At 38.1% G+C, this 24,694-nt stretch overlaps 1 protein-coding gene across 2 annotated transcripts in view; it reads left to right on the forward strand.

Annotated features, from left to right (window-relative positions):
- Window positions 1-24,694, forward strand: part of plce1 (phospholipase C, epsilon 1) — a 73,459-nt gene that overhangs the window by 14,765 nt on the left and 34,000 nt on the right. For both annotated transcript variants that reach the window (XM_077625284.1, XM_077625285.1), the window contains exons 6-7: window positions 15,487-15,674; window positions 15,785-15,930. In XM_077625284.1, the coding sequence (XP_077481410.1) occupies window positions 15,487-15,674; window positions 15,785-15,930 (334 nt within the window). The remainder of the gene's footprint in view (window positions 1-15,486; window positions 15,675-15,784; window positions 15,931-24,694) is intronic.

The following is a 24,694-nucleotide window of genomic DNA, read 5'->3' on the forward strand; positions in this document are numbered from 1 at the left end:
CTTTGTCAATGGCAATGTCAGCTATTGAGAACAGGCTTTGTCACACATTCCAGGCTATACTCACTCTCTCATCAACCATTGTCAAAATATAGAAATTAATTTTAATTGCCAGATATTAAAGTTGCTATGAAATACTACAGCAAGAGACTTTAAAATGATAGCCGACCATCTTTTGGACACGTCATCCAAATACGTGACAGAAAAGGCATAATAATGAAATTCGATCCTAATTACTTTTCATAGCTACTTTGGCCTCGGCCACACAAAAAAATCTAACAGAACACTCAGAATAAGCTGCTGATTTTTGCAATCTTCTAGCATGCTATCCATATACTTGTTATTCTTTTATTGTCATGTAACTGTTCTGCCATTCTGTCAACATGTTCTAGCTAGAGCAGAACTTGAAAGGTGGAAGTTATACCAATTCTGGTTCTGAGGTTAAAACCAAAACCAGAAGTTTACTGAGCATTGTTTTAGGTGCAATAACATAGAAATGGTAAAAGTTACAGATTTGAGTGCAAAATTTGTTTTATCTCAAGGGCCAAGTAGTTGACATTAGAGGCGGGTGAGATGAGGCTGGTCACGTATTATCAATCAATCAATCAATCAATCAATCAAAAGCCTTTATTGTCATTATACAACAGCTGCGTATAACGAAATTGGTGGTGCTACTCCACAAAGTGCGTTTTTCCCAGTAAAAACATAAATAAGTAATTTAAAAAGTCACGTCCAGGCAAGGTAATTCTAAAATATTGCACAATCTAAGATATTGCACATTCTCAGCACCTACTAAAAATTGTGTTTGTTAATCCTTTTCCCCCATTGGTATTATTTTTATAATACTGGGGTGTGCAAACTGGTCCTCAAGTGGCTGCAGGTTTTCTTTACAAGCAATGAAGAGGATACAGTTTCACAAATCGTGTCTTGGATTGGATTGGTTAACTTTATTCATCCCATATTTGGGAAATTTCATTGTGACAGTAGCAAAAGGGTGAGAATGCAGATACAGGAAAGGCATAGTTATAAGTTAGACAGTACAGTCGCAAAGGCCGCAGAACAACAAAGCAAAAGCACAACGTACAAGGCAAAGCAAAGTAAATGGGATCATTAAGAATCACCAAATTAAATCATTAAGACAGAAAAGTAGCAAAAACACAAAACGAGCAAGAGTGGACGGAGCTACTGCCACCGGCTGCCACTTGAACGGCGCCATCTTGGTTGCGGTAGCAAAAACGGATACAGACTCAAGAAAAAGACATTGTAAAGTTGGATAAAACTGGAACCACACACAGGATGTCTTCCACAAGATGGGGAACTTCTGTATACTGTGACTTAGGTAGAGAATATGCAGTCACTTTTCCAAGCGTATCCACACAGTTCCTCAGTAGTCTGGAGCTGAAGACAACAGTAGCAGAGTAGAACCCCTCAACTCAGTTTCCGGACTGGTAAGCGCCGACAGCTCTTCCATCTTCTCCCATGATGGAATGGTTGGTCTGAAGCGTTGCTTCTTCTCCTGGCACTTTGGTCCAGCTCCGAATTTCCAGCGGCAGTGAGGTGTTGCTCCTTCTGCTGCGTAGTGTAACAGGTAGTCCCATGTGTATGACAGTGTAGGCATGGCTGAATGGTTCCAAAAAAGAAGTAGCAGAAAGAAGCCAGGCTAACTTACCTTGCAATTACTTATTTGTACTTTACAAATGAAGTTGTCTTGCCTATATTTACTTATAAGATGAATACATTCAAAAATATTTTGAGCCAAATGTTGCAGGGGTGATGGAGTACACTCTGAATCGGATACCAGAGCACAAAAAGACGAAAAACCATTCGTGCAAACATTCATACTTGGAGTGTTTAATCAGTCTTTTTGGGATGTGAGAGTAAACCAGACTACCTGTAATATACCCACGCAGGCATTGTGCACAGGATTTTGAGATTGAAACCTTAGTTTCAGAACTGTAAGGCGGATGTGCTAACCATTTTACTACTGTGCGGACCAAGTTAAAAATGTATCATAAAATCACGATATCTGTCTCATCTGCTGACAAAAAAACGAGGAAACACTGTACACATGCACACAACAAATTAAGAAAAAAGCAAATTATGCAAAATTGAGATTTGGGTGAAATCAGGGGAGTTGATTGTCACGTCTGATGACCGTTATTATCATTTCTTTATTCTCCGGCCGTGTTGTTGTACTACAAAGGAATGTGCCGAGCAGACCAGTTTCTTTTTCCTCAGCTGTGTGTTGTGGCTTAGCGGGAGATTAGCATGTGTGTATACAGTATTTGTGAGCAAAACACTCTCATGCTTCATCTGATATGTACTTAACACTGAATTTAGTTTTTGGCAGTACTGTACCCAACATTCTTCATTCTATTAACTCATTGGCTGCCTTTGAGGGTAATAGATGAACCATTGTTGCTTTTAAATAAAAAACTACTAACCGTTGACGACGATAAACGTCCAACCCGTTTTAGTGAAAGGGTTTGGCAGCGATTCATCTGCTGCTGATGTTTTTAAATTTTTATTTTTTTAAAGTACGTAATGCATTTTAAAAATAGAGAATACACGTATAAGCCAAATTTTACTATGCTTCCTTCCTTGTTTGAGTTTTTATATTAAAAAAGGGGGGAAACATAATAAAAATGGACAAATTAGATTAATGGACAAAAAAAACTTGACTTTTTTTAATACATGACATTTTGGAAATATAAAATAAATATATAACAGAATATTTACTATCATCTCGTTTGGCTCGCATTGATGGCTATAAATGTCCAACCCATTTGGACAATGAGAGGCTGACAGAGATTGTTCAATCTGTTGCTCACCTTTTTATTAAAAAAAATCATTATAGGGATAAAACAATAAATTATTAAGAGATAATTTACTCTTGTCTTTTCCTTGTTTTCTGTTTATTCAGTCTTTTTTCGTACCGCTTATCCTCACAAGGGTCGTGCGGTATGTTGGAGCCGATCCGAGCCAACCAACCCTGAATTGGTTGTGTTTATTAGGCATTAAAAAATAAAAAACGAAAAAATATTAAGAGCATATTGACTCTTTTGCACTTTGTTTAATCTAAGCAAGATAACGTTTTAGACAAAAATAATATTTGTATTAGAAAATAGTTACTTAATATTCATATTTTTACCTCCTTGTCTGCCATTAACGATGATAGACTTGAAATCCATTTTCTGTCAATCCAACTGAAACTGATTATTCCACGCCAATCTCCCCATTTAATATGGATTTGAATGAGTTAACTAATGCTGTGCTTTAAAATCTGTGTTTATTTTGTTGGAACACACCGAGTGACATTGGAGTGTCAAAACAGTGTCTGGGTGTGTTTTTCCGTTTCATCGGGTGGAAATGAGGGCATCAGGCACTTCACGTGTCAGTGACAAGGGTTTTCACTTTCCTGGATAATGCAGCAAAGTAGACTGAAATGTAAAGTGAGCTAAAAAGGATCAAAAATGTCTATCAAGCAAGATGATTCAGTACCATTGATGGTGATAGACATCCAGGCCATTTTAAAATGCTAAACATAGAAAAAAGTCATTTACACCTATCATTCATTCAGTCATTTTCTAAACCGCTTATTCTCACAAGGGTTGCGGGTGGGGGGTGCTCGAGCCTATCCAAGCATGAGGTTGGGGACACCCTGAATTGATGGCCCGCCAATTGCACGGACAACCATTCACGCTCACACTCATACCATAGGGCAATTTACAGTGTTCAACCAGCCTACCATCCATGTTTTTGGAATGTGGGAGGAAACCGGAATACCCGGAGAAAACCCACGCAAGCCCAGGGAGAACATGCAAACTCCTCACAGGAGGACCGACCTGGGATTGAAACCAGGACCCTAGAACTATGAGGCTGACGTGCTAACCACTCATCCGCTAGTCCACCCATTTACACATTTTTTTCAAAATAATTTAAATGTTCCTCATTTAGTCAAATTAGGAAAAAATGGTTATTAACACAAATTTACAAATATTGTTCAAAATATATATATATATATATATATATATATATATATATATATATATATATATATATATATTTCTATATATATATATATATATGTGTGTATATATACACATGCATACATACGGTTGGTCTTAAAATTTAGACATTGCTTTGCAACACATCTTCACAAGTAAAAAGAATTGTATGTTGCCATCTAATGGAGACAACTCAACAGTACAGAAAAAATTACAGTGTCGGTTTTAGTTTGCCACTAGAGAGCATCGGCGGCATTTTCTGGAGATTCACCCTTCATCTTTAGATTTTGGAGCTTGTGGAAGCAATTATGTAGTCAGTGTTGTGACATAAGTGATGAATATTCGCCGTCATTACCGAGGCCGGAGTTGAATAGAGACATGAGAAGCGAAGGTCAAGGGTTTGCTTTGTTCACATTTCAACTTTGATGTCATTGTAATGGATTTGTTTTAATAGCTTATTTAAATGATATTCAATGCAGAATAACAATTGAGATTTATTAAGGTGGCAAAACTTGATGGATATTATTAAATGTGCTCATTTCTGAAAATAGAGATAAATGTGTTATGCTGGTGAAAGTTGGCAAGCAGAATTTTTGCTTTTACCAACTAATCAGAGGATGGGCTAATGTTGATCTTACATTTACATGTAATCAATACTAATATTTGTTGCATTTAGTAACTTATCGCTCGCCAGTGAAGGCAATAAATCGATCCATTATAGGAGGACTAGCAGGGAATGTTAGGTTGCTTTAAAAAGTCAAGGTATAATATATTGCAAAAACTTGCCAGACCACTATTGCAATACGATCGGCCCCTTCCAATGCTAAATTTAACCATTTATGGCACACTCCTTGAACTCATTGGCTGCCATTGATAGCAATAGATATCCAAATCATTTAGACTGGGACGGGTGAATAAAAGCTATTCTTTTAAAGGGTTAAGTTGTTCCATTTGTAATTTCAGGCTCAGGCCTGTCCGTTCACCACATCAGTTGTTTTCTCTACCTTTTGAAGTCATTTTACTTTTTTATTTGTAAATCCATCATCTTGAAACTTGTACATATGTTGATGTACCTCAAATCACTGCATGAAGGAGTATAGTGTTCCCTCAATACTTTGCGGTTCATGCTTTGTGGATTCAGTACATTGTGGGGGTTTATAAATTATTCATAAAAAAGCAAAAAGAACAGAAAATGTGTGTTGTTTCTTGTTGTGATGCAAGAGAGTGTTTCCCAACATGGCAAACATGACTCAGGCAATCATATACTAAAGCGCCTGCTTGATTCCTGCCGCGACATTGACCAATGAGCATCCACTGCATCCTTCTGCATTGTGATCAACCAATGAGACCACCAATAAGAGTGGCTTTAGCTCGTGAGCTGATTGGTTGCAGACAAGTCACATTTAGAATAGCCTAGCTAAGGAAACTGGCTCAAATATTATTGTCGTGTGATATTCTAATAGTACGTTGGCAATCTATACTGGTTGATCGTGATCAACATATTGTGCTAATAGATTAGAATAGAACTTTATTTCATACCGTATTCAGGAAATTTCTTGGTTGCAGTAGCAAGACAGACACAGAAGACATTGTAGACCTAGGTAAAAAAAAACTGGAGCCACACACAGGAAGATAGTGCTCTGTGTAGGTTAGGAATTTGCCAGTCGAGGGCAGTGCAGATTTATTGTTTGCATCTCATGCCGGTTTAATTCAAGGATAGATCGAGACACGAAACTACTATATAAAACACAGTAGACCCATAATAGGCTGCAATTTTTGGACTGTATAGCAAAAGACAACACGTTGAAGCACCGATTGCCGGTTTCTCATCGAAATCCGATACTTATGAGGTTTAAGCTTTGGGGAGAGTCATGCAATGGACCAGTGATTCTTTGAAACTTGTGCTGCTCAAATTAATAGATTTACTTTGCAAGTAATTTAAATATAGAATTTATGCACCAAATATATTCTGCTGGAAGGTTCCGAATATGTCAGTTTAGGGCATGCGTGCACAGCCTTCAGCCTGTTAGTGTGCTGTGGCACACTTGTGCTTGTTTATTTAATTACTAAAACGTGTCATTTGCCCTTTCAATGTGGAATTTTGATACCGTAATACTATGATATTTTGGCTCCAAGTTATCATACTGCGAAAAGTTGAAATTAGCCCTTACCTAGTTGGTGCCATTAGAAAACCTGACAACGTTATTGTGAGGTCTGTCCAATAAGATGCAATGTACACACTTAGAATGAGGATTGATTGTAATGCGATGTACAGCATGAGAAACTCTCCCTCCATCCTTGTGTGTTTACACTCTGCTGACCGATAGCATCTTGCCGGCCCAGTTCTATATATCCTAATATGGGGGTTACCCTCCCTTAGTTACTGATATCAGCCTGCTTTTCTCCCCTTCTTGCTTTGTTGCTCACTCTCTCTCTTCTCTCTCTCTCTCTCTCTCTCTCCTTCTCTCTCTCTCCTTCGCCTTGTTGATGTAGGGAGCGCTCACGCCCACTCTTTCTGTCACTCTTTCTTTCCTCCCCAATGTACTTTTTACCTTTTGCAAGCAAATGGCAATCTGGATGGAATTTTCCTTGACTGAATCAGTACTTCCAACAAACCTGTGAGTAATGTTTTTCCTTTTTTATTCATTTTAAGTATTTCTTTTCCTTAACTTCGCTTGAAATCCAGAAAAAACATCTCATTGGCTGGCATTGGCAGTGATAAACGTCCGATCCATTTTAAATAGGAGGCCTGGCAGCAGTGTTTTTTTTATTTAATATACTGTATACTGTGGCAGCAGTGTTTTTTAATATACTGTATACTGTATGTATGCTCTGATTGATGATGGGGTTCCAATCCGTTTAAATTCTATAAGGGGTTTACGAATGAATGAACATTGTCTTTGTCATTTACTTTTTTGGGCCAAAAATCATCACCAAGAAACAAAAATCCAAATTTCAGTCAATTCAATGTCAGCTCATTATTGAAATTATTTTTTTAATTAACATGACTAATGATTGACTGTCAATGGCATTGACTGATATATAAACAGCACGTCGGCCTCACAGTTCTGGGAGTCCTGGGTTCGAATCCAGGTCACTCCACCTGTGTAGAGTTTGAATGTTCTGCCCGGGCCTGCGTGGGTTTTCTCGGGATACTCCAGTTTCCTCACACATTGAAAAAAACCATGCATGGTAGCCTGGTTGGACACTCTAAATTACCCCTAGGTATGATTGTGGGTATGAATGGTTGTCTTGTCTCCTCGTGCCCTGCGATTGGCTGGCCACCAATTCAGGGTGTTCCGCCTCGTGCTGGGATAGGCTCCAGAACTCCCCTCGACGCTTGTGAGGATGAAGCGATTCAGAAAAGGAATGAATGAATGTATTTATTTATCTAATACGCTGAAGGGGGAGGAGGGGGGTTGATGCAATGTGAACGCTAGTTCCAGATCTTGTTAACTTGAGTTAAGTTCATCCAACTTTTTAAATGGCCACGTGTAAGGTAAATTTACATCGTTTCTTTTTGTGAACTGCCTCGTGATCTAGAGGTTCACTCACCTGACTTGGGTGTGGGCAGGCGCAGGCTCAATTCCCGCTGGTGGCGGAATGATTGGGAGTGCGGATGGTCGTTTGTCTCTCTGTGTGCCCGACAACTGACTGGCGACCGGTCTAGGGTGTAGTTTGCCTATCGCCTGAAGATCGCTGGGTTAGGCTCCAGCAACCCCCGCATCCCTTTCAAAGATGGGCGGTATGGAAGATACCGTATTTTCACGACTATAAGGCGCACTTAAAAGTCTTAAATTTTCTCCAAAATATACAGGGCGCCTTATAATCCAGTGTGTTTTATATATGGAAAAAAATAAAATGTGTCATTCATTCAGGGTGCGCCTTATAATGCGGTGCGCCTTATAGTCGTGAAAATACAGTAACTGAATGAGTTCTTTTTTTTGAGCCTGAAAATAGTCTGCTTGCCAATGTCGTCAGTTGATTATTTTATTTCATATTGCAAAGCAACTTTTGGTTTGATGGCATGCTTTTCAAAATTTCTGCAGGTTTTATTATGCATTACTTTTCACAGTGTAAGGAGGGAGTTGTCTTATCTTTATTGCACAAAAGCGCAACAAAAAAACTCATTTTATGTTCTCTTTTTAAAATAAGATGACATAGTTACTTTCATAATTGAATAACGAGGAAAGTAATTTATTTCCTCATTTACAGAAGTTTGAAGTTTCAAATTTGAAAGACTAATGTGATAATTATCAATATCGACTGACTTTTTTTGTAGTTCTGATCATTTTTATCATATTGACCAGGCCTAATTACATTAGTAGATCAGTCATTTGCTTTAGTTTAATAGTGTTTTTTACATTTTTAATCAAGATGAGAAAGTCCAGGCACTGTCCAAGCATTACCACGCAGGGACACATAAAAAACACCAATCGAGGTCAGAGCACATGCATTCCAAAAGACAAAATGACGGCGGCTCACGCGATAGCTTTTTCCTGCTGTGTCTGCCCTTCTTGTTTATATGCACTCCAGAAACGTGATGCTTATAACCTTCTTTAAATACCAAGGCTGCTCAACATACCTATCGCCTTTTAAAATGGACAAGGTGCCGTTGATTTAAAGCCACTTTAAGTTGGGCACGCTGCATCTTTTCTTTCACTTGGGCAGGAATATCTCGAACAACCAAATGAGGTCAGCGTAAAGAGCTCGCTTGAAAAACGATCCTAGCTGAGTTAACGCAATCAACATCTAAGATCGTTTTGATGGATTTTGTTTGCTGTTCTAGTCTTGAGGGGAAGATGACAATACACTTTGTCTTAAAACAATCAGCAATAAACACTCCATAAAAGAAGAAGAAGAAAAAGAAAAAATGATTATTAAACATAACAATGGATTTATTCATTGATCATTTATAACCTAAAAGCTTTGCTGTAAAAAGTCCCGAAATACAGAAGATGAAATTCCTGAATTTGTGGATGGTTTGGCCTCCTGTCGATTTTTAGGTCACCTCCTTGTTAACTCATTAGCTGCCATTAAAAATGCTTGACGGCCAATCCAAAAAGAATGGTTCTACCAAAATTAAAAAGAAAAAAAAGTTTTTTAAGTGGCGAACATTTGACAAAAAAGCCTTTTTGTTTTTTTCCTGTGCTTTTTCCCCATTTGTTTTCTTTTTCTTTAAGGTTTGCAGTAATTGTCGATTTATTTTTTGGACATTTTTAGATTCATTACAGTTTAGTTTTTTTCTGGTAATGTGTTTTTTTTTTCCCGTTTTTCCTCTCCCTGTTTTTTTTTTCTTTTTCTTACAAGATGTTTCACTTTTCTTCAGTTTTTCAGGGTGTTAAAGCTGTATCTTTCACAACCAAAAACGCTGTAAATGGCAGTAAATTCAGTGAATTCCTATGACATATAATTATCCGTTAATTCCAATGGGAAAATGAAAAAAAGTTACTGACCAGAAGAGCAAACCATCAGCACGCAATTTCTCTATAAATTACTTCTTCTAGTGGACATATATTGTATATGTCCAAGTAGAAGGCAAGACTCCCCCGAGAAGCAAAAGGTCCCAACTGACGTCTCTGCGTCGACCTCAACCCAGAGAGTGCTCTCTCTCTCCCGCCACGCTGGCCTAACCTTGACCCTACTGTTCATTAGATGTCTAAAAGTAGTTTTCAGGAGAAGTTGTCTATCTGCCAGTGCGATTCGTGGGAGAGTACACAGGGGTCGTCGGTTTTTCATCCTTTGGCGGCTCATACGTGCTGCACCAACAGCTGATTTTGTTGTGGTGTGCCGACTTGGGATCCGGTGTTATATGCCGGTTGTCGTCAAGTGGAGTATTTGGCGCTAATCCCCTCCCTCAGTGGCTGTTGCCGGGCAGAAAACTTAACCTGCATATGCAGGGGTACGGAACCTATGGCTCGGGAGCCATATGTGGCTCTTTTGATGGGTGTATATCGTGACCGGGCGTTTCGTCGAAAGACATTTGGTCCTCGGACGTTTGGTCGGCCGGACGTTTGGTCGGCCGGACGTTTGGTCGGCCGGACGTTTGGTCGGCCGGACGTTTGGTCGGCCGGACGTTTGGTCGGCCGGACGTTTGGTCGACCGGACGTTTGGTCGACCGGACGTTTGGTCGACCGGACGTTTGGTCGACCGGACGTTTGGTCGACCGGACGTTTGGTCGACCGGACGTTTGGTCGCCGGGTTCGCTCGCTGCCAAATTATGACAGAGTTTTTACTGTTGATATTAGATATTTAGATATTAAACTCACTCATTTACCAAACGTCCGGTCGACCAACCGTCCGGTCGACCAACCGTCCAGTCGACCAACTGTCCGGTCGAACCAACCGTCCGGTCGACCAAACGTCCGGTCGTCCAAGTACCGGTGTATATGGCTCTCCGCCAACCTGTGTGGTAAAATGTCTAATGTCTTATGTCTAAAATGTCTTTTCCTGTGTCTGTATTCTCACCCTCTTGCTACTGTGACAATGAAATTTCCCAAATACGGGATGAATATAGTTATCTAATCTAATGTAATCTAGAATATGCTGGTGAGAGACCTAAATCCTGAACGCACCAATGGGAGCATTTTTAATCATAACTTTTCTTCATTATACTCTTCTGCTTGCATACTCTCATTGATTAGCAACAGTGACAAAATGTTCTCAAAAGAATTCAGACTTTTTTTCTGTAGTGGTAAAATGATTAATAAATGCACACATTTTCATGTATTTTTACTTGTAAATTCTGAGTATGGCTCTTAAGGAATAATGTTTGAAAATATGAATTGTTTATGGCTCTCTTCTTTAAGAGTATGAATGGGGGTTTAGGCTAGGTAGTTAACAGTAATGTCTTTGAGAACTCAACACGTTTCAGTGTTAGATGTCGAATCTAATTGAAATGAGTTCGATGCTTTAAGACACAGGTGTCAAAGTGGCGGCCCGGGGGCCAAATCTGGCCCGCCGCATCATTTTGTGTGGCCCGAGAAAGTAAATCATGAGTGCTGACTTTCTGTTTTAGGATCAAATTCAAATAATTATAGATGTACATTACATTTCCTGATTTTCCCCTTTATAAAATCAATCATTGCAATTTTTTTAATACATGTTTTTCTTCTGTGTTTTTAGTTCAAAAAGCATTTTGTAAAATCTAAAAATAAATATACAAATATTTTCCGTTTTTCCACTTAGAAAAAACATGATGAAAAGACATTTCCATTACTAAGAAAAAAAAAGTTCAAATAAACATTGTTTTAGATCTATAAAAACGGACTATTTGGGGCTTTTGATCCAGTTCTTTAAATCCAATTTAGAAAAATCAAAAAAAATCTAGATATTAGATCTAAAATGCTCTGGCCCACATGAAATGGCATTGACGTTAATGTGGCCCGCGAACCAACCCGAGTTTGACACCCTTGCTTTAAGACGTCCATTCCCTCTGAACTATGAAGGCAGCAGTGGATGAATGAAGTGCAAGTAGATCGGATGACTATTGTCGTTATAGGCACCCACTGCGTGAAATAGGGTGATAGTTGTTGTTGGAACTGAACGTGAAGATTCTGGTAGACAAAATTAGGTGTTTTAGGCACTTTGAGCAATACTTTTTGTTGAAGAATGCTGTAAAAAGTGTCATCAAGTCCTCTATGGCAGCCTTTTTGTTGAATATACAAGAAAAAACATGAGAACGCATAACACCTACCAAAACTCCCAAGCGTGTAAAAAGGATTTGCTGTTTGCTCCTTTCATGGCACATCACAAAGTCCTGCTATGCATGCTGTGATCTGTCGGTTCAGATTGGACCAGAGTGCAAATCTAATTGAAACCACAGTGGAACAGACTGACTAAATATTGTGCACAAGACAATACAATCAGAGAACAAGCCATGTCCGAGATTAAACCTCACTGAGACCAAGACAAGTCTGAGACGAGACCCTCAAAATGTGACACAAGTCATTAGTACTGAAAGAATTAAAGGGAGGACCTGAAGAAAATCTGATGCAGATTTGGGCAAGCTTGTGTACACTTTTAGTACCAGCAGATGGCATTGATGCTTTGTTATTGGTATAAAATCGACCCAATTTTTAAGTAGTATTTTAATATGCAGATTATTTATGAAAAAGGAGAGTTTGTTCTTTGAATTGTATGATTTAGTGGACTTATTATTGTGTATATGTATTATATTGTACGATATATATCCCGATATCAATATGCTACGATATAATACATGTAAAAAATATACAACATTTACCACCCACATTTTTTGAATTAATATTAAACTGACCAGATACAAATGTTAAATGCATCAAATATTACTGCAACAGAAAACTATCCAATCCAAACAGAACAGACCGATTTTTGCTCAAATGTAAAGATCAACTACTTATCAACTAATAATTGTGACAATTCCATTTAAAAATTTAAGACTGCTTATATTAAGTTAGAATAAACTCATTAAAAATAAGTAGATTAATACTGATTTTGGAGCAAAAGGTGTTAAGTAAAGATTATACTATTTGAGCTATTTTCAATTGTCTTGCACGCATTACTCACATACAGAGTGAGGCAATTTCGTAACTATTGAGACATCTTGAGGCCGATTGTTGGTGCTTTTATGACGTATGGAATCCCATCAATTTAGCAAGTCAGCATAAATTGGTTGTCAACCGGTGGAAAAATACGCATTGCAGGAACAGGTCTATTTACGGCAAAAAGGACAATAGATGTCTAAATGTCACCAGAAAGTTTGATATTGTTTTGACGATATATATTATTGTATGGTAGAACACCAGTATTATTCTAGTGCAGGGGTGGCCAACCAGTCAGAGACTAAGAGCCACTTTTTTTACTGTGTTACTGCAAAGAGCCACATCATACATGGGCACACACAGACCTCTGCTCAGCCAGATTTATTGAAAATGACCCACAGCAAGATAATGACAGTTATTTTTTTCAACAGTTAACATTGTGTGCACTGTCACACACACACACATAAACTCTCAGTTAAAGCAAGTCCACAAACAAAAATATAACAATTTTCAAAGACATTTTTCTCTTACTATGCTGCTTAGTGGGACTTCTGGCATTCCTTGTCCTGAACAATCCTCCTCAAATCTGGCTTGTATTCCGTTGTTGCCACTCGAAGCAACTCTTTCACATGAGTGTCAGTCAAAACAGATCGATGCTTTGATTTCACATGTTTCAGGGTGGAAAACACAGACTCGCAGACGTACGTTGACCCAAACATCGACAGGATCTTTAGCGCAGCACGTTTGATGTTGGGGTATTTTTCCATCGGAACACGTTTCCAGAACTCAATGGTCCCTTCCCTGACGTTCAACAAAAAAATATAAATTCTCCCACTCTGTTAAAAATGTCCTGTTCTCGTCTTCATATTTTCGTTTGGCTGTGCATTTTTTTCCTGCCATTTTGAGAGCGCTTGAAACAAATTATTTACAACTCAAATAATATCGCGCGTTTGACATCACATCAGACGTTATTCTTCTTCTTTTCAATTCAAACTGGCTCACCTGGTCAGTGCGCCACCTAGTGTAAATGAATGGCAGCCCCAGCCAAGCATTTTTTAAGCTTGTCATGTGAAAGCCCCTGAAGCCCCGACGAGTGGTTCCCCGAGTGCAGGTAACAGGCTAAACTAGCAGCTGTTTGACGGCTCGGACTACGTGCTGGGACCCTGTGTGTACTATTGATGAAGTTTGGTGCAATTCTGAGCATTATTTGTGGCTAATAGTGGCGTTTGCGGTCGGACAGTGGCTCCGTACAGCGCCGTATGTGGCGATAGTGCGCTATTTGCTGAAGTTGATGGATCTCGTGAATCTAGCGGTCGGGTAAATTAATCTCTTGAATGGGGTTGTTACGGTGTGTTTGACCATGGTTTACACTTACGCCTTACGCCAGAATATCGCTTAAAGAGCCGCATGAAATCAGCCAAAGAGCCGCATGCGGCTCTAGAGCCGCGGGTTGGCCACCCCTGTTCTAGTGCTATTAAAGGATACTGATTGAACTGATTGTCATGTCTAACGCTTCCTAACTTTCAGTTAGTGGTTATCTCTAATTCTTATTACTCATGCCTCCAACGAAGTTTGGCCACCATGTGTGTCATCTGGATGGGAAGCAGGTCTCAGTGGTGCGTTCGCTTCCGATCGGAGGGAAAGAATGTTTGCGCGTGCGTGTGACGGCAGCTGCCGGGTGTCGCTCAGTGCGGGGACACGCGACCCGCGCTGTCCTTTTGTTGGCAGCCTATCTCCTTACAGCCATGCTCACGCTTAAGCGAGTTGGACCAAAAAAAAAAGAAAAGTCTTATTTTCTGCTATGATTGGTCAGTTGGTGTGTCAGGGGTGGAACCGGTTCACGGCAACAACTTTGAGTCATGGTATTGACCCTGTTACTTTGTTACATTGTCATTTCATTTGTAATACACTTGTCATTGTCAAGCTGTCATTCTGTACTAACGGTTAAAGTAGTGGATCATTTCATGATGATTTTAAGGCATTGTCAAGTAAGTTTCTGTTCAATAGTCACTTTTTGATGGTTTTGTTTTTTGTCAGAAATGTAGTCAACAAATGGAGGAAAAAGTGTTAACATTTAATTTTCGTTTTTTGTTCATGTAGCCAAAAAAATGAGTTGAAAACTTTTGAATAGTGGGACTAGTACAATGTGGTCAAAATACTTCGGCGCAAATCATTTTGCTAGTTTTAAATGTTTTAGTTAGAGTGTAACAAATCCAGTCCTTCATGAGCAGCCAAAAAGTCCCAAAGAAAGGCATTTGTGTTATGCGAGAAATAGGCCAAGTTGACTATTTTGATTCAAAACTTATCTCTTGAATATGGAAAAAATGCTTTGGTAATCTTTTGGACTTTTGTGTTCTCTTGAGGACCAGAGGCCGATGTACTGACAGTCGCAATAAGAACATCCTAATGGAAGCTATTTGTCCTCCTTTTGCCCCTTTTTGGTTTGAGCGGCGCGTTGCCTGACTTAACTTTGCACTGCAGACGTGCTTCTTGATAGATTCCGTTTCCCTTTGGGATGCTGCTGATCTGATCGTATAACCGAGCAACTCCCCTTGCAGGAAACCCGTCCCTCTTGTCGGAACTACGTATTTATGTTTTTTGTTTTGTTTGGTTAATACTACTAGAAGCTCTGAGGGCAGCCCAGTGATCGAGTGGTTAATACGTCATCTTCAGAGTTCTGGGGTTGAGGGTTCGATCCCAGGAGGGTCCCTACTGTGTGGAGTTTGCATGGGTTTTCTACGGGTACACTGGTTTCTTCCCACATGAGACACAACTTGGTAGCCTGGGTTAGGCTCCACCCTCCCGTGGAAAATGAATAAATGCTTGGAAGCTATACAAATTCAACGCCATTGACTAAGTGTATTTTGGGATTTGGGTCCAAGACAAGACTAAGAACAAAAACAGAACGGGTCTACTAGAGTGTACAAGACATTAAGCAGTACTCTTGTCGTCCTCCACAGGTAGCTCAAAATGTCGCAGACTATACTGCTCTCAACCTGACCCACCCTCCCAAAACACTGCTGCCTCGGCTCAGATGCGGCGGTCTTCCGCTTTTTTGCCTGTCCCCGGAACTTGTCAGCGGTCGCCCACCTGGACCGGCTTGGGTCACCGTCCCTGATTGCGAGCAGGGATCTGCTTACCCGCTCAGGTTTGTACTTCTCAACACTAACGATCCTCATGGAGAAATATCACTTGCCGAGGTGCCGCCAGAGGCGAGAGTTTGACCGCCTTATAGCACCGTCTTTTGTTTGCTTCTAGCTTTTATCTGGTTTGCGGTCAGAGGACGTCTGTTTGGTCCCTGCTGACCGGAGGCCTTCTTGAAGCAACCTCCGCTCTTGGAGCTCGTTGCATGTTACCTTGCCCGTTCGGACAGTCGCCCAACAGCAGCCACGGCGTACTGAAAGGTGAGTGTCCCATTGTTTGAATAAGTTCCAATGAACTAAGAACTAGTATTGTCAAAATACTAAAATGTTCAATTTAATATCAATACTTAAAAATTACTTGATTTTCCTACCATTTTTGATCCTACGCCGATCAATATAAAACCCAATAATGAAATGTTATCTTTTATTAATCAGGATTATTAATAGGAAAACAACCCTACTTTACTATCAAGAGTATTGCAACATCATATTTCTCCCATGACAAATTTTTTTGCGTGATCTCTGTTAGTGCAAGTCTGTGTAAAACACTATTTATGGGTAACAGTTTTTATCCTTTTTCCATACTTTTGACAACCGCCTTAAGAACACATTCGCGCAGCCGAGGGTCAGCTCAAAAGGTCCCTGATGATGTTGTTCTTATTCTACTTCTTGAGGACACAAACTAAAATTCTTGCTCCTATCTTATCTGTGGTCCCATTAGAATTAAATTTGGCAAGTAAAGTGTATGTGTACGTGTAAATATATATATGTATGTATATATATATATATATATATATATGTATGTATATATGTATATGTATATATATATGTATATGTGTGTGTGTATGCATGCACACGTACACAGATATACATATACACAAATATACACATACACAATACATACACATATATACATATACATACACATATATACATATACATACACATATACATATACATACACATATATACATACACATACATATACGTACACATACATACACATACATATACATACACATATATACATACACATATATACATATACATACACATATATAAACATATACATACACATATACATATACATACACATATATACATACACATACATATACGTACACATACATATACATACACATACATATACATACACATATATACATACACATATATACATATACATACACATATACATATATAAACATATACATACACATGTATACATATACATACACATATATACATATACATACACATGTATACATATACATACACATGTATACATATACATACACATGTATACATATGCATACACATATATACATACATACACTTCCTTCCGAGATATTTCCTTAAAAGTATTCTACTCTTGATTGGCATAGGTTTGGAGATTATCTCCAAAACATTTGCACAAGTACAAAAATGCATAGTAAGAATGGGAATTAGAGTCCAGCTTTGGAGTCTCGCCCCACCATACCCGTCAAACTCAAAAAGCTGCTCAACTCTCGTGCGCAAGTCATTCTAAAATTCAATTGACCGACCCTCTGACTAATCGTCCAGTCAGTCACTCATCCAGCGATGTTACGTATGACCTGAATGTAAACTGAGCCCAACATGAAAGTCTTTTGGCGGTTCTCCACGGGACATGCCGTCTCCCTGCAGGAGGCCCCAGCGTGCACAATGTCAACATACCCTTTCACATCTTTCAGATGAGCACGCATAAAGTGACACAAAGAAGTTTATAAGTGTTGTCGAGATGACGAGCCAATGTTGCGATTTGAATCCAAGTGATAAAAGCAGGGTTTTTTTCGAAGAAGGCTTAGTTTTTAAGGTTAAAGTCATCATTGGACGTAATAAGCGATGTTTCTTTTGGCTTCTTCTGACTTGAGTTGGGATTATTTCTCTTTTACCATAAATGGTCATGGTGATTCACTCACTCGCCGGACAGAACAGCCTTGTCATATGGACTCTACCTTCTTTGATGAGGTGTTTTATACTGAGTGTGTCCGCTGACTTGAGGGAGGCAGGCATTGGTTTTGTTGTCGTTTTTTTTAAGCAACAGAAAATGCCACTGGAATATAACTGAGCCTTTGGACTGACTGGAAATTCATAAAAATCTGAATTTGAAACAGAATAAGAAAAAAGGACTGTTGTAATAGGTTAGATTAGAACTTTATTTCATCCCGTATTTTGGAAAATTCTTGGTTGCGGTAGCAAGACATACACAAGACACACAAGACATTGTAGACCTAGTTAAAAAACTGGAGACATTACACTTCAGTTGAGTAGTTTTAACTATTTTGGACTGCAGTTGAAATAAACATAAGTGGGGATGGAATCCGGTTTGCAGACAATTGCATCTTGATTCAATTCCAATTTTCCATTTTTCTAATTACATCACCCTTTATTAACGCAGACTGATTCCTTTGTGTTAAATATAATACAAATATTTGATTTTATAGAGCCATATTCGATTAATGAAAAATAGGGTCATTATTATTAAGTTCTGGGACGTCTTTTATGCTGAATTTTGCGAAAAAATAACCCAACTTGATGTTAGGAATTATTTAGTTTTATTGCTGCTAAAGTTTACTTTGAAAAGCCACCTAGATTTCACTGTGTCCATGTGAATTATAATGTGAGCGCTCATTTCCTTGGTATGACAATTGGTGCTGCTGAAAAGGAAGTGGGCCAGTTCTCCGCCCGCCCCCCGTCCCCTGCCCAGCTCAAAATTGCTTTCTTCTATGTACTACTTTTCTTCGGTCCTTTTTTCTGTCTTCTCTTCCGTCATCATCATGCATTGTGTTGCCCACCACCCATTTAAGAGCCACTGACAGCTGATATGGTAGGGAGTCAAAATGGAGGGAAGTCTCAAGGATTACATATTGTTTACATAACTATATAATTGCTAAAAATATTCAGGTGAAAGTTCTTATGGGTTTAGCATTAGCTCACATTGTTCCCATTGTCGGCAATAGACGTCCAATCCATTTTCATTAGCAAATACATGTACTATCACAACCAACAACCCCATTGGACGTTTATCATCGTCAGTAGTGCTGAAAAAGTATGGCATATTTATTTTTCTGCATGATATATATCTATGATATTTGGATGATTTGTTCTTCCATTTAGGAAAAATCAACCCATGAGAAATTTAAAATTTACATTTTCAATAAAAAAATGAAATAAATTGAAATTTTATTAAGTGCTCATTATGAAATGTATCACAATAGCACATTAGTTTATGACTTACATGTTAAAATGTAAAGCTGATTACTTTGAAATGTAAACTTTAAAATGACATTTACATAACGTCTAACTTGGCTCGCAATGTAAAATGTATCGATATCCCGTTAAAGCTTAACATGTTAAGTTCTGATACTGAAATCATTTTGGCAGTGAATGTGGTTAATGTCTGTGTTTTAAAAAATACACTCGTATTATCGTAACTAACAATATTAGGTTAAAATGTGGGATTTGTAATGTTAGTTCAAGATAAATCATCATATCACATTAAAATGGGGAAATGTATAACACAAAAACATAAACTGTATTAAAAATTACAGCGCACTGAGTAGCTGTTAAAAAGTGGCAATGAAATTAAAGAAATATTCTTTCATTCAAAATTGATTGGACATCCAGCAACATCAATGGGACTGAAAGCATTCACAGTTTAAATATCTATGCCTTCGTTATTATCGGTAGGCTATTTATTAATTTTGGGTCACTTTTTTGTTAATTTTAGGGCATTTTTTGTTAATTTTAGGGCACTTTTTGTTAATTTTAGGTTTTTAAAATTAATTTTAGGTTTTTTTATTAATTTTAGTTTTTTTTAATTAATTTTAGGGAACTTTTTGGTGTTACTTATGTTACTATCCTGTTGATTTTAATGTATTTCTGGTTTGATTCGTTTTTATTGGTCACTCCCTGTCAATGTTGGCTTATTTCTAGGTCACTTTCAGTTGATTTTGGGGCATTTAAGGGTCGCTTTTTCTGTGAATTTCCGGTCAATTTCTCATTATTTTAAGTATTTTCCAGATTACTTCTGGTTCTGATGTACATTTTGTGATCCTTTATTTAATTCTCGGACAATGTGGGGAGTTTTTTTACAGGCAGGTTATAACTTTTTTTGTAAGCATTGAATGGAGATAAATGGGACCATTAAAACTGTATGAGGAGGTTTTTATCATTTTTTGGCAGAATTGTACATTTATGTCCAAAACGGTTTGGTAACATTTTGCAAATTGATTTCAGATTTTTTTTTAATGTGAAATGCGAGAATTTGATGGTGGGAAGATAAAGGTTTTCAAAAATTAGAAATGTTTATACTATTGCAAACGAATGGGGCGTTTTTGTCAATAAACCTGTGTTTTCTTACAACTAAGAACACTTGGGACAAAATTGAAGGTAAATCAAATTTTGAGCTGTTGCCTAATCCACCATGTGTGTGCCCAGTGATTGGTAGTCCACAGGCTAGAACTCTAACACATGGATGTCAACTATGTATAGTGCGGGGTGGGGTTTGGTGGTAGTGGGGGGCGAAATGGGTGGGTGATGATCAGGCAGGGGGTGGGGCGAGACATTGACCGGAGAGAGATAGTCAATGTAGTCGAGGGAAAGAACATTTAGAAGTGTTTACAGCGGAGACATGAGATGAGGGAGCGCAAACTCATCGCTTGCTTGGCTGCATTGGGCAAGCATGAAACACTCACATAGAACCGACCTCAAGCTCTTCAGTAAGTACATTCATGCGTGGGTTTTTAAGAAGCAGGGAGGTAGTTAGAAAGGCAACTTGTTGCATGCCGTTGACGGTGATGTACGTATAATCGCTGCCATCCCTCCCACTCTAAACAGATTTTATGTTTTGGCGGTAATTAGGGCTGAAACATGATAATTTATTTGTAAATGTAAGAGAATTTCAGCATTTTCCAGAAAGTCAGATTTTGAATACTGGGGTAGTTTATGTTTCTATTTGATTTGGGTAATAATTGGTCATTTCTCATGTATAGTATGCACTTGTTTTTTTGTAGGCATCCTATTTATAATTATGCATGATTACCAAGTGTATAAGTTTGAAAACAGGCAGGTTTAAAAAGAAAAAAAACCAAAACAGATCATTTTTTGTTCTATGAAGCTTAGATTTATTGATATTAAATGAAGTAATTGATTTATTTTTATGTATCGGTTATCCACGCAAGGGTTGCAGGGTTTTTAAATTTGCCAATTTTTTTTTTATTGACCGTATAATATGATCCAATTTTCTAAATTGTGACTTCTGTGTTCAGTTTTTTTGCGTAAAAGTTCTCCAACTTGTGTTAAATATCAATATGCTACCAACATCAATACTATTTAGAATTCAACTTTAATATATCTATTTTTCTCGCTCTGTTACCATGCACATTTTGACCCCACTTAACAACTTGCCATGCGCAACTGTCACATTGACCCACCCAACCGAGGCCACAAGGTCACAAAATTGTAACTAGAACATGCAAGGCGTCTTAAAAGAGCACCACTAAAAATATCACCTTTTTTCTTCCGGGCGACAAAACTAAACTCGTCATGTGTGATGTAAATCGGCTTTCTAATACGATGTTGGCATCATCTGTATGCAATTGTGCAGTCATGGCCTTTTATTAAACATGTTTACAACGTGTTGATGGTTTTTCATGGGAATGCGAATACTTGTCGACTTCTTTGATGCACGTGTTATCTTCTCAACGCGCCATTTTGACACATTAACACACATAGCAAGGAACTAAGTGATGAAAAAGATTTCCTAGAATGTCAAAGGGGGTCACATTTCTGGGAAAACAACAATTTCCTGACAACGCTAATTAAAATGTAGTGATGTGCGATATGGAAAAAAAATCTGGAGCGATGTGAACATTGATATTCCATGGTATGAATCAACTTGAATTATTTGAAGAATTATTCTAACTCACTTTATTTTTGAGTTTACATTAAACTTTCCTTTTCAACCATAATCTGGTGTCAAAAGAAGCAATACATATCATACATATTTTTGCTCAAATGTAATAGTAGTGTTTATTTCTCATAGTTAATATGATTATAATATAATATATAATATTATAGATATAATATATAATATTATGTTTAGATTGACATTGAAATGAATGATGGTGTCTGTTCTGTGTGGATTGTATGTTGCTATTTTCATTTGTCTTGCATACATTACTCTCTTCCGTTTGATTTTATTCCATCAATGTAGCAAGTCAGCGCAAATTGGGCGTCATCTGCTGCTAATGCAGACGATACACATGTAAAATGTCATTACAAAGTTATATATATCGTTTTGGTTATGTATATTGTTATATCGCGCAGCACTGGCCTGAAGCAAGAAGGCATTTTGTTGTTGAGAAAATTGATATGAATAAGTTATGATGCTCAGGGCCATCGGGAAAGTTTTCCCACTTCCTGTCTTATTGATTTTTCTTCCTCTCCTTTAATGCACTTAACTATGAAGCTATTATTAGTTGATATTGACCGAATGCTATTACTTTTTATAAGAGCAAAACGCTATACTATATTTATTACTCAACCATAAGGGCTTTGGTTCTGAGCTAATATTACATTTATGGCCACCTTGCGGATTGTAGGGTTGCCACAATGACCGACAATTATTTTGATAGTAGGATGAATCATTTTGAGAGAGTGATGACCTAAAAAAATGGCCACATTCTGTTTTTGTAAATATATTCTTTATTTTTGTTTGTTTTTACATTTTAAATTTAAATGGAGGATGTTCATATTAACCTTTTATATATTAATGTGAACTGCGATTGGCTGGCCACCAATTTATGGTGTCCCCCACCTCTGGCCTGAAGTCAGATAGGATGGGCTTCAGCACCCCCAGCGACCCTAGTGAGGATAAAGTGGTTCCGAAAAGATGAGATACTAATGTAAAAAATATATTCAATATGAAATATATTAAACTAAAGAACCTAAAGGAAAACAAATCATTTATTTTCTAGGCTGCCTATCCTCACAAGGGTCGCGGGTGGTCCTGGAGCCTATCCCAGGCGGGGGACACCTTGAGTTTATGCTCACACTCATACCTAAGGGCAATTTAGAGTGTTCATCCAGCCTACCGTGCATGTTTTTGGGATGTGGGAGGAAACCGGAGTACCCGCAGAAAACCCATGCAAGCCCAGAGAGAACATGCTAAATACACACTGGAAGTTCCGGACCTGGGATCGAACTTTCTATCTGAACTGTGAGGCTAACCACTCGACTACTTGGCCGCCAAATCTAGATAATTTATTTTTTCTTTCTGATTACTACACGTGTCAAAGTGGCGGCCCGGGGGCCAAATCTGGACCGCCTCATCATTTTGTGTGGCCCGGGAAAGTAAATCATGAGTGCCGACTTTCTGTTTTAGGATCAAATTAAAATGAAGAGTATAGATGTATATTAAATTTCCTGATTTCCCCCTTTTAAATCAATAATTGTAATTTTTTATATATTTTTTCTGTTTTTAGTTCAAAAATCATTTTGTAAAATCTAAAAATATAAATCAAAAAGCTAAAATAAACATTGTTTTAGATCTATAAAAAAACTGAATATTCAGGGCTTTTAATCCAGTTCTTTTAATCCATTTATTTTAAAAAAAAAATCAAAATTTTATATCTAAAATGGTCCGGCCCACATGAAATCAAGTTGACGTTAACATGGCCCGCGAACCAACCTGAGTCTGACACCCTTGGATTACTATATCCAAATATGGAGCGTCCAATCATGTGTCTCATGTGACATAAAATGATTTCCTCAGTGGCAGCTAATGACGGAACAAAAAAAAATCTCCGATTTTTGTAATTCTCGATAAAATCCATTTTACTGTTAAGTTCTTTCAATGTTCATATGAACCTATTGCCGAGTAGGATGTTTGGATGTAGTGCTGCATCCATTTTGATGGACGATGAGCCACCATGCATAAACATTGCGTTTATTCCTCACAGCGGGACTTCCTGTGGCAAAAGGTCAAGTGTACTCTTTCCAGGAAATACAAATGGTGACTCACATTTTTATTCATGAGATGTTGTTTGGAAATCATCCCGTGTTAATGCTTTCATCTCTTCCCCTCCAAGTCTATCAAGAGGTCTTTAGATCTTTAATTTTCCCCTGAAGAAGGAATAAATAAATACATTGATTGGTTGTGAAATTCACACCCACTCTAAGGTGGGATCTGCTTTCCAGATTAAAAACAGTCTGGGGGCACACAACTGGTTGTAAGATACAGAAACCTTTAGCCGCAAATCGAATGGTGAAATAAAGCGAGTTTAGTTTCCAGTGCAGAATTGTCACCATGACGACCTGATGACCACCTGAAGGCTTTTTTTCCACATAAGTGTCAGCTGCATTGTGTTGAAAAGCAGCGTATTGATGTGTGCTGAAAATGAATTGACTGCCTTCATTTGGATGAGTATATCATTACAGCAAATTGCCAGTTGGCAATATCAATCCAAACAGTGCATTCAGGAGAATAATTTAGATAAACAGTGGTACCTCGAGATACAAGCTTAATGCGTTGCGGGACTGAGCTCGTATGTCGATTTTCTCGTAACTCAAAAGAACGTTTCCCATAGAGGTGAACTAAAAACAAATTAATTCGTTCCAACCCTGTGAAAAAACACCAAAAACAGGGGTATTGGATTGGAAAAACATTTGATTTGTTCTAATTTGCCATCTATTAACAAAGTAACAAATAACTAGTGGTTTAATACTACTAAAATGTGTTTAATATTAGTAAAATTAGACGGATTTCACGGAGGGGAGAGAGACGGACATGGGGAGAAGGGGGGGGGTTTGCACGGCAACGCGCTCATAACATAAAATAAACTAATTTAAATGAACTTGGATTACGACGCAGACACACTCAAAAATAAGTTTAATCTAACCTTACACTAAACTTCATTCTAATTTTGTTTTGAATTTTGATACCTTTCTTCTTCCGGCTCTATTTGCCCCGCCTCCAACTCGACTTTCAGATACAACCTAT

This window comes from Stigmatopora argus, chromosome 18 (assembly GCF_051989625.1).
Source record: "Stigmatopora argus isolate UIUO_Sarg chromosome 18, RoL_Sarg_1.0, whole genome shotgun sequence".
Classification (NCBI taxonomy): domain Eukaryota; kingdom Metazoa; phylum Chordata; class Actinopteri; order Syngnathiformes; family Syngnathidae; genus Stigmatopora; species Stigmatopora argus.